Here is a 17,640-nt window from a genome sequence, read left to right on the forward strand (position 1 = left end):
GGTCTATATCAGTTTATACGGCAAACTTAAGTGCTGTAAAATTAGACTGTGATGATGTTTGTGATTCTTCTGCGGCTGGTCTTACTCACTGCAGTGAATCATCTGTTCCAAAGAGTAAATCTTGCAAGCGCTGCTGGCTCCCAGTCAACCCTTTTCCTCTGGCTTCAGGCCTGGTTACTGCCACAAGTCAGCAGGACAGAAGATTGGGATCTTATTGTCTAGGTGTCATTTCTGCAAATGAAAATCCACCAAGCCTTTGTAAGCATTCTGACCATCACCCTCCTCCTCTTTCCTCCTCCTGACACCAGCCAAAAGTGGTGAGCGTAGGAGTATGAATATGTCAGCAAAAAATTAACTACAACACTTGCCCGGGATGAGAATTGGCATTTCCAAGACCATGGTTGTCAGCCAGAAAAGGGTGTACTGCCTGCTCTGAGTTAAGAGTGAAGTATTTCTTTAAATGGAGGCATTTAGCTGTCTTGAAGCCTGGTTGCCAAGTACGAGGAGAGCTGAGCAGAAGATCAGCAGGGTGATTGATGTAGTTTCAACAGTTATGGAGATAATCTACATTCCTACCACCTATGGCCACTAACTGTGGTGGGTAGTGACCTAAAGAATGTAATCATGCATACGAGCAGCATAAATGATCTTCTGAGTAGATAATTTTTCTGGATGTCGGTGCATTTTAGTGGAACAAATTTGCACGTTATTAAGCAGCCACAGATTTTTCCAGAAATCAGATACACTGCTGCATACGTGTACATGTTTATAGTTCTTAATTAAATGAAGTTTTTGAGCTGTCTGGTTTTGACAACAAACTCAAAGTAGTGTAAACAATTGAAAAACATGGCGTTAACTCATTTCATTGAAATAATAGAGATCGATTACATCAGATGCATTATCTCCCCCAGAGTTTGTCATGCTAATATTTATAATATGGAAAAGTTCCCAGTGTTGATGATAGGCTCATAACAATTAAACAGAGTTAGGTTGTAATTAAATGCCACATGGTTCTGCAATGTCTCACAAAAAGACACAGTCCTATTCATCTACTTGCCGTTTGATACACACTTTACTGTGTATATTTGCCTCCTCGGGGGCTAAAGCGCAGCAGCAGGCCTGGAACTCACATGGCTGTATAAGGGCACGGGGACTGTGCTCGTCTGCTACAGCAGAGTGAGACTGGGGGAGGAGGGAGGCAGAGAAAGGGTGAGCTCCCATCTGGTAGTTCTTAAAACTCCTGGAATGCTTTTGCTTTAGTTACACAAACCAAACAAGCTTGCACACCAAGCCAAGACGTTCTCTCAACCCTTCTGCCTGTGCTTTCCACAACACCTTCTTCAGTTACTTGAAAAAAATGATTTGATTCAATAGATATGAGAAAATGGATAGCTATGCACTTGATTACATAAAAATATGAAATATTGCTCTCAAGTATCTGCGTGCTCGTCAGTTAATACGGAATCCTCGAGAAAACCAAGTCCAGCTGTGGGTCCAGCTGTGCGTTGCTTCTAGACGAGCTCCATCTATTCTAGTCCTGACACATTCTGGCCGTCTCACCGCCTATATCAGAACCGCCCCAAGCCATCCTAAAACATCATTTCTGCTGCTGCTGAGTGATGGTTCCCTGGCCTCCAGGCCCAAGGGAAGGAGGGAAAAGAGAGAGAAGCCAGGGAATAAAGACTGCTCTGTTTTAGTCATTATATTCAATATGGCGGGTGTCTTACTGTCCGAGTTGGATCTTGCACACTTCTCTTCCATTTGCATACATGCAGTTACAGTTTGGTTCATTTCATCTTTATTACCTGTTTGTTGTGAAGAGTTTTGGGAGGGTTTTTGGCGGGCAGGGGGGTAAAAGTAACGCTACCTTACTATTCTCCAATGTCGGCTGAATTGTGTTATTAATGTGTGTTGGAGGAATTGTCTAAGGAAGAGGAGTAGGAGGGCGATGGAGGATGTCTGCTCAGTCTCAGCTGGGGATTAAAGTTAAAGCAAGATTTGTTAGAGCCCTGAGAAAAGGGATTTACAGTATTCCACCCTATATGTGCACAGCTGTCTGCATCTGTTTCCCTTTGCTTTTTTGTCCTTCTCCCCCCCCCCCATCTGCCTCTCACCTTTTTTTTTTAGACTTGGGTTGGTTTAGTGTCCCTATTTTCACCTACTATACAGCTTAAAGTCATTGAGGTCATGTGGTTTTATTTCAAGCCTATAGTTGAAAAAACACAAATTACTGTATGGTTTTGGGGACTCTATGACATCCAAGCCTGTCTGTCTTTGTGTCCAAATGGCTTTGTTGCTAGTCAAGGTTTATGCTTATGTGACATTGAATGGATCTTCTTAATGTTTCTCCCCAAAAGATATCCGCCACCCAGAGGAGTTATCTCTACTGCGCAAGCCCCGTGATCCCAAAAAGAAGAAGAAAAAGTTGGAGGAGACGGAAGAAGATGATCTGGAACTGGAGGGTCCGATGTTAACACCTGGATCAGGTGAGCTGCTTCTATGGCTCGTTAACAATGTTTCCTAAAGAACTCCAACTGAGTTTGTTAACATAGGAACAAAAATATTTCTTGATGAATAAAGCCAGGGTATTTTTGAGTTCATATTCCCAACCCATGAGTTGAAAGTTTGTATAAACCTAACCATTTAGGTTTTTACATTCTGATCTGTTTTTAGGTAATCAGGAAGAATTTTCACTTTCTTTTGTTGTGAAAAACAATTGCTCCTATTTTCCTGGGACAGCAGGTTGTATGGCAGGTTGTGCTGGCCCCATGAAGCTTCTTAGATTCTTTTTTGTATTTCATGCACTTGCGATTTAAAAAAAAAACAAAAAAAAAAAAAAACACCCACCCAAAACACTAAGATGACCCGAGTTTGGTGCGCCCTGCTTCTCGTGACCAAATATGAATGTGTGAGTTTGAGGCCTGCATGGGATCTACAGCCCTCGCTCTCAATTCCTTGGCAGGGAGGACTAAAAATGGCTGAGATTCCACACATAGTTGGTCACGCTGCCATTTTAAACCCAAACCAGGCTACAGGAGTGCAGTCATACTGACCCTCCTCCCTCCTGATGGGAGACTTACAACCATCTGAGCAGGGAGGAGCAGAACAAAACAGACTGCTGTCACAGAGTTAGCATTAAGCAGAACTGCTAACACCATCAGACAGGGTGAATGAGACTCTTTGTGCGATTAGTCTTTTCTGCTCTGCAGAGTCAGCTCTGTGTGCACTGAATGACTATATAGACTCACCAGTTGCAGGGATAGCAGCCTGAACACTCATTGTGAAAAACAAATTCTCCTGAAATACAGATTTGGATCTAGGGTTGTCAAAAAAATTGATACTCGGATACTATTTGATACTAAAAATGGCTCTCAGATTAGATACTCAACCCGGCAGTGCTGTCTTTGCCTCCTCTAGTTGACATAGACCTTCAAAAAGCACTGCTGCAGATAGGCAGGCACACAGCCCCTCCCCTCACTAGTTGAACACGTGAACAGTAAGTTCAACACTGGACAACACTTCAAGGAATTTCAAGACATTTTAAACGGTTATCAGAAACATTAACCTGGCTACTGGACTCATAAAAGTTTGCTGTTTAACTATTAGCATTTACCTGGTAGCTACATTAGCCTGCTGTTAAGTTATCATTAAGGTGCTAATGATGATGCTAATGGTGGAACTAGGCAGGAATCGTTATCAGTACCTGCCCGACATTAATAGGCTGTGTAAATTGTGTTAGACTAGCACAATTATTTGTGTCTAAAAAGTGTGTTGCTCTACCCCCTAACAGTACGATTTGATCAACAATGAAAAGATGGTGCCAACTCACCAGACGCACAGCACTACATCAGACAACCTCAAATTTTGCACTGCTTAAAATGATATAAGATAGTGTTAAATATATAAAATAACATTGATGTTATTGTTGGTTTAGTTCTTATCTTGTAGAAAAGATTCATGTGTCTTATTTTATTTTCCTCCCATGGTACTAAGAATGCTATTGAGCATTACTTTGTATCAAGTTTAAAATTCTAGTATCATTACAAACCTAAGTGGATCAGAGTGAACGGTGTATTTATTCACTCATATATTTAAATGTAATGAGTGATTGAAACTGCAAAAAGCAGTTACTTCCCAACACATCGATCACGCCCAGAGTTGCATCACCACATTTTAAGGGGTGTGCTACAAACTCCTCTACGCCTTTGGTTTAGATACATTTTGTTCCCAGTGGGTGAATGTGGTCAGAGTATTAGGTGGTGAGGAGAAACAGAGTTTCAGTAGGAATGTGGAGAATCTGTTTACTGTCACCAGTCTCCTTGTGTGAGAGAGTGTGTGTGTGTGTGTGTATGTGAGCGCACACACACACACACACATCAGATCGCAGATCACATGCTACAGTCAAAGTACATTTTATGGCCAAGTTGTAAGATGTTATTCCGTCCCCTCGTGAGGAAGGGCTGGCCTCTTGGCCCAGATCTCCTGATAGAAATCACAAGGCTTTGAAAAGATGCAATCAGTACCACAGAACGACCTTTATCACATTTAGAACTGCAATACTTAGTTAACCAATTATTCAATCTACAGGAAATTAATATGCAACAGTTTTATTAGTCTTTTCACAATCCACCTTTTTAAATGCGATTATTATATTTTCTCAATAAGCTGCTAAAACAACACATTTGATTATAATACCATTCATAAGAACGCGACAGTTATTTTAACACTTTTCTGAAGTATTTGAGTCCGATTGAATGTTTTGGAGATACTCAAGCTTTAAACAGATCATTTTGCCTTTTTCTCAATGTCTTTTTAACTGATTTATTACTGCCGAGAACGGTAAAAGAAATACATACAAGAAATGTGTGTCTATAGAGTACCTAAACACATGCAAAATAGCCTATGTGTACTGTACAGTGAGCTCCACACTGATCTCAGAAGCAAATGAAATGGGTGGATGTCTAAACAACAAGTCCATAATGGGTACATGACCATTTATTTCCACTTGTAGACTGGCAATCTTTTTCCAAAACCTCAATCTCTATATTTAAAATTACTATTTAGGAAATGTCTCCGCGCTCGTTTGACCTGCCTCACGTAATTGGTCATTTTTGGTAGAAAAACCATGTTACTCATCCTCAGCTGTTGTTGTTACACGAACATAGACACGACGCTGCCCGTGATGCCAGTTCAGCAGCTCCCAGTGGAGCGGCTACGCCTTGGCATGCCTGCTGTTTGTAATAGTCTGTCTTGTCAGTGTTGAGAATGACAGACCTCGAACGGTCTTTACTTTGTAAAAATGTGCTGCACTTTATACATGCAAGGCTGGGTCATTCTGACCAACGCCTTGCCTGGGTTTTCAATCAGTCATGCTGCGTTGGATGGTTATGAATGGGTGGATGGAAACTGCAGAACTTCACTAGTCATGCCAGGGCGATCTCCCTCTGTGAAGAGGGTAAACTGAGTCATCCACTCTGAGGCTAGCAGTTGGCAGTGTCTGTGGAAATGCCAAAGATATACCCCATTCTTGTATTCCTCAACTGTTGTCTTTTTTCCTCTGTTTCCTTCTATGCCTGTAGAGTTTTCTGTGTCTTAAATCTGTCCACTTGAGTTGATTTCTACCCATTTCCTTCCTTCCCTCTACATTTTCCTGTCTTTCTTTTTCTTACTCTTTCTCTTTTCATCCTAGCCTCTGAGATAATATACATCGGACCTGTGAAAGGTAAGCTTTCCCCTTCCTCTGTCCTTTCTTTTCAGCACTGCTTCCTCAGCATTGCCTCCTTATTCCTCTCTACACCCCACAGCTGGTGTGTTAAGGTCACATGACATATGTAGCATTTGGGACTAGCAACCGAGTCACCTGACTGGTCCTCCTAAGGAAGTCAGCTGATTCGGGTGGTGTCATGACAAAGGCTTTGCGCCCTTTTAGCGATTAGCTCATTGCTCACTTTTCTTAAAGCTACTCCAGGGGCCTGCTCACTGTGCCTGCAGGATAGCCAATCACTTGCTTGAGTATGCAGATATGAGATGGTTGTTATCGGGCAAGTTATATGTAGGACTAGAGCTGGGCGATATGAGATTTTTTCATATCACGATATGTTTTTTTCATTTCAGGCGATAACGATATCTATCACGATATAAGCCAAATAACTATATTTGTAAGATTTAAATGTGCCGTTGCTCACAAGTAAAATGTGAAATAACCAGCAGCTTGTTTTTATTTAAATATTTATTTCCCATAATAAGTTCAACAGGGTAGATGTACTTAAGGAACATGAGACTTTTTCAGATAAATAAAGGCAAATATTGCAAACTACACAAAAGGCAGCCACTAAAGCGTTTAAGTTTCAAAATAGAACAAACGAAACAGACGACTAAATTGTCAATTCCACTTAGAAACAAATATTAATTCTAAAAATAAATCTTAGTTTGTTTTTACAGAAGAACAGACAAAACTGACTAACTTTTGTCAATATCAAATAAACTGAGAACTAAAAGGAAATTCTCAATCTCTCCTTGTTGTATAGCTTAGCTTTTCAAACAGTTTTAACAGTTACTTTAGTCTGACAAAAGCCGAATGACGAATTAGCGCTTACAGTCAGAGACTGAGGCTACGTCCACACGTACACGGGTATTTTTGAAAACGGAGATTTTCCGTTTTCGTTTTAAAAAAATAATCCCGTCCACACATAAAGGCAGAAATGAAGGAAAACGCTGCTATGAACATGCCAAAGCAGCAGGTGGCGCTAGATTCCTAACCGTGCAGAAATGTTGGCCAATCAGAAGTCTAGAAGCCTCGGTGGGAAAAAGTAAACAAAGCTGGGGCATAGAAGCAGAACCGAGTCGTATGTGTGGAGGGACAGTAACTGTGTGTATATGTAAGCATTTAAACACTGCAGAGAGTAGAATTAACAGTACCAGTATTGTAGAAATTCATTTCACCGAAACAATAACGTGGCGCACAGTGTGACGCATGCACCAGTTTATTGTATTTCCAGACTTGCTTTCGGCACAATTTACAGTGCACGCTACTCTGTTTTTTGTCAGACTTGAAATAGCCGAAATACCTTCACACTACGGAACTTGTATGGCTCTTCCGTTCGACAATCTCTCCGGCATTGGAACCATCATCTGTTTTCTCTTCGGTCACGCTCGGTTGATTTTTCTAGTCGGCACACTCATTGGCTCCATTACCCGCTGGCTGCTTCCCAAACAAACACACGTGCGGCTTGGCACTTGTGCTGTACGTAACAAGTCACGCGACGTGACGCTGCGGCTGTGACTGGTTCGGCTCTGCGCTACTTAATTTGGATTGGCTGACCTTTTGTCCTCTTTAAAAAAAAAAAAAAAAAAAAAGAGCGGCGAGGTCTATCGCGATAGCTTAATTTCTCTATCGAGTAAAAGTTATATCGCGATACATATCGTTATCGTTCTATCGCCCAGCTCTATGTAGGACATTTGTGTTTTTACCCATAAACTTGTGTTCAGAATTAAAATCACATGCTTATAATCCTATCTGCATGCTTCAAATAGCAGCCCACACAGGAGCGCTGTAAAAACCAAATCCATGACAGTTCATTTATTGACCACCATCCCATGGTTTACTCGTAGTCTCAACAGCTGATGGTGGTCCTGCTCCTTCCATCTAAGCCCTCTATGAATCTCTAGTGTGGGAGTATTAGGGAGTAAAGTCATGTTAGCATTCTTTGTTTTTGCACCAGCATTTGAGATTCAATAAACAGAATGGAGGAGGCTCCTTTGTGTTATTAATGGAACTCCAGCTTTCAATTTATACACACTTTCCCTAGATATTTGGCATTCCCCAGGGGACCCTACGGGTGATAGGATAAGTCTTCTTGACCTGATGAACTTTGCATTGGGAGGAAAACCTTGAAAGAACCACTGATCACCCTCCCCCACAAGGAAGGGGAGGCCATAGCCAGCAACATGTTCTCATGACCTCAGTTTGCAAACATAAACATCCACATGCACACTCACATACAGAAACCAAGCCCACTTCCTCATTTCAGAAGGGGTTTAATGGTTTAGCCAGTGTTGCTTGACCCTACAGAGGGAGAGTTGGAATGGAGGGGAATGAAAATACTTTGGAACTTGGACTAACAGGAAATGCAAATAACTTCACTTTGGGGGCTTTTGTTTGTAGCCAGACTCCCAAATTAAAACACTGCAGACCAAATATACATATAACTCAGCATTTAAGTTGCTTAGACACTTAGTTTATCAAAGGTTTTTTTTATTTAGTTATATTCCTTTAACATGTTTAAAAGATATTCAATGTATTCTCCTCCATTATTTTTGTACTCTCTTTCTTTCTCGTGGGTAAATTGTGCTGTAGTTTGCTGTGTGCAGTGCATTCCTGCTGGTTTTTCTTTTGGTCTGTAAGTAAATGGGTAAACCTGATCATGTTGTGCATCATCTGCATGCTGATCAACATCTACCCCACCATCAGCAGGAGGGTGGTGTTGAAGTCACTCATCTGCAAAGTTTGTGCTGGTAGTCACATGGTGTTTTTGACCACTAACTGGTCAAGCTAGGCTGCATTTGCGTGTGCTGAGAAGTCTTCACTCTTCCCCCTCAATGCTGTGTTAGTGACTTATGTGTACTTAACTTGATTGTGAGTGTCAGTATTTGGAAGTTTTTTGTGTTAGGTTTGTATTTCTGGCTCCTCAAGGGAATAACTGATGGTTATCTTTTTTCAGGGAGCATCTACTCTAGTCCAGGCTTATACAGTAAGACCATGACCCCCACCTATGACTCAAGGGACGGCAGCCCTTTGTCACCAACTTCCGCCTGGTTCGGAGACAGTCCCCTGTCAGAGGGCAATCCCAGCATCCTTGCTGTGAGCCAGCCAATCTCCTCACCAGACATTCTGGTCAAACTGTACAAGCCCCAGTCCCTGCTGGACAAAGCCAAAATCAATCAGGGGTGAGTTAAACTTTGCCTAGTGGTTTAGTTAAAAAAAGGCCGTTAACAGACAACATTTACAAGAGACTGCTTTCATGTTGTGTGAAAAAATAACATATTCTAATTAGCTGTAATCCCTGTTTGTACAGGTGGCTGGACTCGTCCAGGTCTCTCATGGAGCAGGATGTAAAGGAGAATGAGGTGCTGCTGCTGAGGTTTAAATATCACAGCTTCTTTGACCTCAATCCAAAGGTAAATCACACAGAAAAAGCACTACAGCACATTGTAGTCAGTTGAGATAATTATTGAGACCCTGCCATGCCGAATAGCTCTGTATCATCATAACCTAAAAGCACCAGATATAAGTTATTATAATCATAAAGTAAGCAGGCATACATCCAGCCATTAGTTGGCATGATTTGGGTAAAAATATTTGTTTAACACTGGCCTGTAGAGCTTACGTTCTATATCTGGTACCGATGACCTGAATGGGGCGTTTGAAAGACTAGTTATTTGATACTTTTGTATCATTAATCTCATACAACCTTTACCTTTGACATCACTGCATTCAAAGTTGTCCAGTTTGCTCAATAATATGGTTTGATGTGCCCACAGTATGATGCCATTCGAGTGAACCAGCTCTATGAACAGGCCAAGTGGGCCATTCTCCTGGAGGAAATTGAATGCACAGAGGAGGAAATGATGATGTTTGCTGCCCTCCAGGTAAGAAGGTTGAGTGTTTGCGTACTGATACAGTTTAAGTTGGCAAGGTATGAAATTTAAAGAAACGCTGACCTTTTTTTATTGGGTGGAAGGCACGCTTTCTTCTCAGCTTCAAGGTAATGAATTGGATAGGATTGCAGCTCAGAGTGAAGCTGTAATGCTGAAAGCCCTGTTGCAGCATGCAGGCTAAATCTTGATTATTGTGTATTGTTTCCTATTTAGTTCATACTAATAACAAAGTACTTAGGCTTTTAGATTTAAAGAGAGGTTCTTATTACAGAAGTGTACTCGTCAAACAGTTTGAACCCAAGAATTATTACGTGACTCTCGGTAAAACAGAAACACAATTTTGGTCTGGGTGGACTTTAAAGGCACTGGTGGCATTGGATTATTGAGTTTTGAGACAAGTTCAAAGTAGATCAGTAGAAATGACAGTCGCTAGAATGGATATTGGCTCGAATGGGAGTGATGTACAGATTTGAAGCTCTTTTACACCCCTAGGTTTCCTCATGTACCATTGGGGTGGTGTTCCTTCTATTTCTGACCCTCATAAACTGTGGGTGCCAAGACCTGAGGACGCCACCCTGTCTTCACCCTGAGGGTAATTATAGGGCATCTTGGAGCACAGGACCCCATACCTCAGACCACCCACCCCAGAAAGACAAGGTCTTGTAGACCTGTTCACATTCCTTTTCCCACTCTTTCACTCTGAGGTGTTAGGTTTGTTTCGTCTGACCAGTTGTAATTACACTTCACTGGTTTCTTCTTACACTGCACTGGGAGAGATGCTAATCTAAGTTGGGTGTTTGGGCTGGTAGGTAGACTGTTGCTGCCTATCTTTTAGCACTTTAGTAGCTACTACTGCGTTTCAGTCTTGGCTTTTAGCTAAGGTTTCACTGTTGACAGATACTAAGGTCTAAATAAAGAGCAATGATTGTCCAACTCTGGTATGCAGCTGGCTGGACTTAGCATGCTGTCACCCGGATGTATCACTATGGTAGTTCTCAAATATGAGGTAATCAGTGGTCAAGATTAGTGATTGACCTCATAGTCATGGACTTGGGACACAGGTTGTAGTCAGTACTTCAGCAGATAAAGAAGTAACACACAAACAAACAGGAAAATGGGAAACACTCCTTCACAGAGTTGCATTTTTTAAAGATGAGCCAGAGGATTGGACATCATGGCAAGCCCTTTGTCCTACAATATGAAGCCTTAGCCAGCTAAATCCTCACATCTCTATCAAACGCTGCATTGTATCGCTCACTTTCTTGACAGCTGTTCATTCATATATTGGTGGGGGTTGCTGATGGGGTGACATTATAAATACCATTTATCTACAAGCTAAATTTGGTATCTGTGACTCACTGATGGGTTTGTTTGTGGGGGGTTTGTAATAGAGAACAATCTCTTACTACAGTCTTGCACCAGTCCTACATTCAGTATACACTTGATAAAAACAATTTCATTGCCTATAACAGCCTGACCTCAGTGAATCTTTACCAGTAACTTTAGCACACTTCTCTTCTTTAGACGACTTTCTTTATCTTCAGCTTCTTCCAAAAAAAACGGCATAGCTGGTAAACTCAGTGGTGTATGCTGGCAGCACTTGCTAACATAAATGCCATCACATCTTAAAGTATTTATATGGCAATTATCGCAGATTGTTTTTCCTTTTTATAAGATGTAGCTGGAGCGTTTATGCACCGGTAGCACACAGCAAAACTTTATAGAAAAAAGCAATACTGTTGACCATGTTGGTGCAACAGATAACAAGCTGCTAACAGTCTATCTCCACCTCACACTTTCTTTAAATCCCCGTGTCTCAAGTGTTTTATTTTAGACCTGGAAGCTTTAAGGGAATAGACACTTTAGTAATAGATTGCAGGTTTCATTCTTTTTAACCAGAGCATCGCTCTTTGTTTCATTCTCAGTACCACATCAACAAGCTGTCAATCATGTCATCAGACAACCACATGAATAATAGTGAGAAGGAGGTGGATGAAGTGGATGCAGCCCTGTCAGATCTGGAGATTACCTTGGAGGGAGGGAAGACTTCCAACACACTGGTATGAGACAAAACCACTGGTGCTTGAGTGTGCACTGGGCTTGCCTGCATCCTTTTTGTCCAAATGGGCGTCATTATGTGAATTTGTTTTTCCCAATTGTGAAATCTTGGCATCGGTTAGGTGCTTTTGTTTCTACTTGTGACGAAGTCTCCTTTCATCAGCACTCATAAACATGACAGGAAACGCACAAAGACAATGCAATGCGCTACAGTTTGCTGGAAGTGCAAAATTTCACAGTTATTCAAAAGCTCTGCATCTAACAAAGAGCTGGGGGTTCTAAGGCCCCACTGAAAATATGTCTCTACTGTTACAACAACTTCTTGAAACATGTATTTAGCTTATCAGAGGAAACTGACCTCTGAGATATTACATAAGAAGCCAGCTTACTGTGCTGAGCAATGACATTGAAAATGTACAAAGTCAAGTGTGAGGTCATTGTTTTGTGTTTAATCCTTTCCCTTTTTTTCTTTCCTTTTATTCACATATATGTATGTATGTTAAAGTGTTCCAGGCTTATTTTAACAATAGCTTTCCCCTTTCTCCTAGGGTGACATCACATCTATTCCTGAGCTAGCAGACTATGTTAAAGTCTTCAAGTAAGTCCAGTGCCATGAGGTTAAATGCACCTTTACTATTAGCAAAACCACTAAACACTGCATGTTAGTCTATGCAAGATTACATTTTATCCAAAAGCTGTTGACTATGGCGGGACCATTCTCTGGCCAAGTAAGCCTGTTGCCTGTTTTTCTATTTTTTTATGAGCTTAAAAGGCAACCTGAAAGCTCAGCCTGCAAATATTCTTTGGCAAAAAATCTAGAGTGATTATAGTTGGACCAAGCTTTCGAATCATATTCATTTTTGGCTTGAAGCTTTTGCTGACAGGCAGGTGGCCCCTTGGGTGGTTGTCTCATAAAATGTATATGCTGGGGGGTATGATATCAAGAGGCATTTCCTCTTTTAATGGTTTTCCACAGTGCTGGCTTCTTTCCTATTCATCTCGCTGACTTTGCACTTGAGAAGCTCTACTTCTTTTCCTCCCCCTCCTTTGTACTTATGATCTCCCCTCCCCCGCTGTTCCTCCTCACCACCAATAAAGAAAATGGTTGTTTTTTCCTTTTTTCTTTTTTTCTCCCACCTGAACTCTGACATGTCTTCCGCTTTTTTTCCTCTCTAGACCCAAGAAACTGACGTTGAAGGGCTACAAGCAGTACTGGTGCACATTCAAGGATATCACAATTTCCTGTTACAAGAGTAAAGAGGAGGCACATGGGACACCTTCCCATCAAATGAATCTTAGAGGTGCAGAGACATCCCTAGTTGCATAAGAGTACACACACACACACAAAAAAAACCCCCTCAATGTCATGCTCATTTATTTTTTCCCTGCAAATAAAAAAATCTGAGGTTGCATGTCTAAAGAACAGGCTCTGACACTTGACCTCTTTTTCCTGCCTGCACCATGCTTTTCTTTTTGTAGGCTGTGAGGTAACGCCAGATGTTAACATCTCTGGTCAGAAATTCAACATCAAGTTGCTAATCCCTGTGGCTGATGGCATGAATGAGATCTGGCTTCGGTGTGACACGGTGAGGCTGAAGTTGGTGCACCCTTTAATGCGCTGTCTTATTCCTTTTTAGAGTTGGTTAATTATGACTTTTCATCTCCAGGAGAAACAGTACGCCCACTGGATGGCTGCATGCCGCTTGGCCTCCAAGGGGAAGACCATGGCGGATAGCTCATACAACCTGGAGGTCCAGAACATTCTGTCCTTCCTTAAGATGCAGCACATGAACCCTGACCTACCCATTGAACCAGTTGCTACTGATATCAACCCAGAATGCCTGGTGTCTCCGCGCTACCTGAAGAAGTACAAGAACAAACAGGTAAGCCATGTAGTCCAGGTTGGATCTGTTTACAGCAATGTGGAGGTTAAAATGGTAGAAATGTTTGGTAAGGGGAAAAAAAGGGTTATCATCTAGTCTAGTGTGTGTTTTTAGAAAAGCTGATTACATGGTTGAAAGGTTGAAAAGCATCTGATTCATTCCAGGTGGGGTCCTCCTAACATCTGAGTTGTTTAAATACCTGTTCCTCTACTCCTCCTCTCTACATTTCTACCCACCACGTTCTCAGCTCTGTGATTGTAGACAAAAGGACTTAAAGAGCAGAGAGTCATATGGATACATATCAGATGCAACGGATCAGAAAACCCGTTATTATGGACTGGGCATTTTGGTCACAAGCAAACCTCGTTATAATCTGGTGTAACATTTAATCATTAACGATGAATGTTCTCAAGTGTTATGTAGATTTGTGTGTTTGTGTACCCTGGAACAGCTGAGTACACAGCTGCCATGGTCAGGGATGGGTGAGGGAGGGGGTTCCCTTCTCGTAGCTTATTCACTCAATCTGGATTTGTTCTTATCGTAGTAGGAAAATACAGTGGTGCTAGGAGGCTAGAATGATGTTGGGAAGCTGCTGCTGGTACAGCAGGTGACAACTCAAATATTATCTGAAGCATAACTTTAAGTATCATTGATGTCTGGAAAAAAATTGCTCAAAGAAATGAGGGAATAAAGGGGTAAAAATGGACGTAGAACAGGAAAGGATCTAGGCAGGTTTGAACCATAGGAAACCAGGAATGTTATTAAAAGCAGTTGAAATAGAAATTATTGACACTCTAGGAGAAGTTAGACTTTGTTAGTCTGTGCTGCAAACTTCCTATAGGTTACCACAGTACAAAGCAGTGTTTCTCTTTAATGCTCCTTTCATAGAGGAAATGTGCATGTTAAGAGATCAAACACACAGCAGTACTAAAAGTCAGCAGTTAATCCCGAATTACAACAGCTCAAATTTAAAGTTTCAGTTCTGTCTTTCTATTTGAGCCTGACTCGCTATCTTCTTAGTTTAGTCAGGAAATCCCTTAAATATATTTGGGGTCACCCACATGAAATAACTTCCACATCTATAACAAAACCTACTGATAAAAAAAATAAAATCAAAGAGTTGATTTAGTGTCAGGTAAAAAATGCCATAAATGTGTGTTACTGCCCAACCTACAGTTTACCTGATGTCACTGAGAGACAGAGAAGAGTCCTAGCTCACTTTGGCTCATCTTTTCCTGCACTATTTTAGAGTTCTTTACATTTTTTTTACATGCTTGCTGTATAACTTAATCAGAGCTGCAGTTGTGGCCAGTGACAAAAAAGGGGTGTAGAAATAGATAAGGGGTTTTTTTTTTGTTGTGGGGGGGGGTTACAGAAAAGAAACACTCTGTAGCAAAATAATTGCATGGAACTGGGGCTAGCTTAAATAGGAAGGTTTTTTTTCCCTTTTTGTTTTTTGAGTATTAGTAGTAATAGCACAGGATGTGTGTCTGTCTGTGGTCCTTTCTGGCACAGATCCAGTCTCGCACTCAAACACAGTCTAATAGATGATCTCCCTGGGCATAACATTAAAGCGTAATGGTGTACAGTCCCTTGTTCACACACACACACACACACACATATGTAGTGGGCGTGGGACATCCGGAAATGAGCCATGCTTGGGAATGTTGCGCGGGAAAACTGTCTGGGATAAGCCCATTAACTCTTTGGCCAGCTGCAGCCCCTCCCCACCTCCCTTAAACTGGACTTCCTGTTGCAAGATTTGTCAGAGTAGACTTCTGTGCTGCATCTCCAGCCAGATACACGCACACAGGAGTTTTGTGATTACGTGAGTCAGGGTGGGTTCTGGATAAATGGGTTTATTTTAAACAGAAAATAAAGAGCTTGGAGAAGCCCAACACCTTTCACTGCTGCTGTCACACATCGCCATCTTGTGGCTGACAAAGATATTACATAGAAACTGACTTCAGGGTTTTTTGGTTTTTTTTTTTTTAATGGCTCATTGTGTTTACAAAGAACAGGCAGGCATGATCTGACCTAAAATCTGCAGTTACACTGCCCACTTCCTTTATGTGAAAATGTGTGATTTCCTTGATTGCAGCTGTACTTTCCTCCTCCTGGCTGAACGCTGCATGCCCCTTTAGCTCCACAGCCTTCCTCCCCGCTTTCTGTTATTACAGTCATGTCCTGCATTGTTGTTGTTGGTTTTTTTTTATCTTTCCTCTCTCAACAGTGATCTTACTGTCTTCTTCTCTTTGTCCAAACGTTGTGTTCCTTCTGTCTGTATGCATCTCCTTCATTCCCATCTATCTTCCCATACCTACCTCTCCTCCTCAGCCAGGCTATATCAGGGACTTGGTAAGTTGTGTCCACTGGCTGCTGTTTTAAGCTTTAGATATTTGCATGATTGTTTGAACTCTGAACAATTTATGTATCTGGGTTATCAAACCTAACAATAACTATAGCAAGTCATAGTGGCCGCCATAGTAGAGTAGATGGTATAGTTTCTGTATGTCACTTGTTATTAACTCTAACAGTGTTCTTTGGGGTGTACAAGATAAGAAAGTAACACATAATTGTATCAAGTGAGCATCTGTGTGGTGTGGGGCTATAAATATACAGACTGAGTGAAACAAATGGACCATGCAGGTCTTTTGCATGTTTTAGCTCATTTAACACACAGTCCATATGCAGCATTTAACGTTAGCCTCACTGATGTAATAGAGCAGACCCTTGTGAAAATGTTTTTAGACTGATGAATAGTTTAATGTATTTTATTCTTTCTTTTTTTTAATAATATGTTTAGCCTTTAGTTAGATGTTTATTTTAGTTCATGTATTTCTAATATATGTAAAGCAGAGCCCAGACTGCTGAAGATAAGTGATCCATCACGGTAAATCTAATTTACGTATTTTATTGTAATGCAGTCCGGCAGAGACCACTAAAGCTTTTCAAGTGCATTAGAGAAGCTGTGATGTTCAGGCAGCTTCACTGCAACCTTTTTAATGTATAAAATGATCAGTCCATGATGGATTACTTATCTTTAGGGGAGTTTAAGTGTGGCTGAATTATATTCTGTGCTCACATTAACTGAAACTACTCATTCTCTAAATGTACTGACAGAAATGGTAGAATCCTTGTTTTGGGCTATGTGGTCATTTTGACTTTCTGCTCCTGTGCTCATGGTAAGGTTTAGGTTACAGCCTTAAGAATCATGTAGCACCACTGGAGGGAGGCACACATGTGTGAATACATGCATGCCAATTCACACAGTTCACCCTGAAAGCTTCCTTAAGTTGGCTCATTAACCTCAGTCTGGGCTCTAAAGCAGACTCGGATTCATAATTGTTTTCTAGCTGTACGTAGTAGACATTCACTGTGAACGTTCACTGGTTATTGACACCCTGCTCTGAAAGCTTTGTGGGGTTAACCACAGCTTGTTTACACTTTGGGTGTGTGTTAAATTGGTGCATTGGGTTGTTAGAGTGTGGTGTGTGGGATGCATTTGTTTACAGTCATTAGTGTGTCTGTTTGTGAATACTTTAAATGGTGGGAGTAAATAAAAAATACATTTAAAAAAAAAAGTCGTGTGTGTAATGAGTGCGGTTTTGTTTCTGTCAGATTTCAGCCCGGATTCTTGAAGCCCACCAGAATGTGGCCCAAATGAGTCTCATCGAGGCCAAGATGCGCTTTATCCAGGCATGGCAGTCCCTTCCTGAGTTTGGGATCACTCATTTCCTTGCAAAGTATGTTTGTAACAACTGACTAAAGATGTGTCTTCATCCAAAAAAAACTCATCATACATACTGACAGTCACATATTTAGTAATTGTATCAACACACTTTCATTCCACAATAGATTCTAACTCTTTTCTTCTTTGCAGGTTCCAGGGTGGAAAGCGGGAGGAGCTGATCGGTATCACTTATAATCGTTTGATCCGGATGGACGCCAGCACCGGAGATGCCATCAAGACATGGCGCTTTAGTAACATGAAACAGTGGAACGTCAACTGGGAGATCAAGATGGTAGGAAACCCACATAA

General features: G+C 41.3%; 1 protein-coding gene across 4 annotated transcripts in view; it reads left to right on the top strand.

Moving 5' to 3' along the window:
• The window catches only part of fermt2 (FERM domain containing kindlin 2), a 38,461-nt gene that overhangs the window by 18,159 nt on the left and 2,662 nt on the right, over nucleotides 1–17,640 (top strand). Inside the window, exons 4-16 of one of the 4 annotated variants that reach the window (XM_040041492.1) lie at nucleotides 2,358–2,486; nucleotides 5,690–5,722; nucleotides 8,721–8,946; nucleotides 9,075–9,177; nucleotides 9,541–9,648; nucleotides 11,583–11,717; nucleotides 12,264–12,313; nucleotides 12,892–13,016; nucleotides 13,195–13,301; nucleotides 13,383–13,598; nucleotides 15,936–15,956; nucleotides 17,220–17,344; nucleotides 17,482–17,623. In XM_040041492.1, coding sequence (XP_039897426.1) covers nucleotides 2,358–2,486; nucleotides 5,690–5,722; nucleotides 8,721–8,946; nucleotides 9,075–9,177; nucleotides 9,541–9,648; nucleotides 11,583–11,717; nucleotides 12,264–12,313; nucleotides 12,892–13,016; nucleotides 13,195–13,301; nucleotides 13,383–13,598; nucleotides 15,936–15,956; nucleotides 17,220–17,344; nucleotides 17,482–17,623 — 1,520 coding nt within the window. The remainder of the gene's footprint in view (nucleotides 1–2,357; nucleotides 2,487–5,689; nucleotides 5,723–8,720; nucleotides 8,947–9,074; nucleotides 9,178–9,540; nucleotides 9,649–11,582; nucleotides 11,718–12,263; nucleotides 12,314–12,891; nucleotides 13,017–13,194; nucleotides 13,302–13,382; nucleotides 13,599–15,935; nucleotides 15,957–17,219; nucleotides 17,345–17,481; nucleotides 17,624–17,640) is intronic. The other 3 variants (XM_040041493.1, XM_040041494.1, XM_040041495.1) reach the window with 3 other exon arrangements.

Source organism: Simochromis diagramma, unplaced genomic scaffold, assembly GCF_900408965.1.
Source record: "Simochromis diagramma unplaced genomic scaffold, fSimDia1.1 OVJJ01000304.1, whole genome shotgun sequence".
Taxonomy (NCBI): Eukaryota; Metazoa; Chordata; class Actinopteri; order Cichliformes; family Cichlidae; genus Simochromis; species Simochromis diagramma.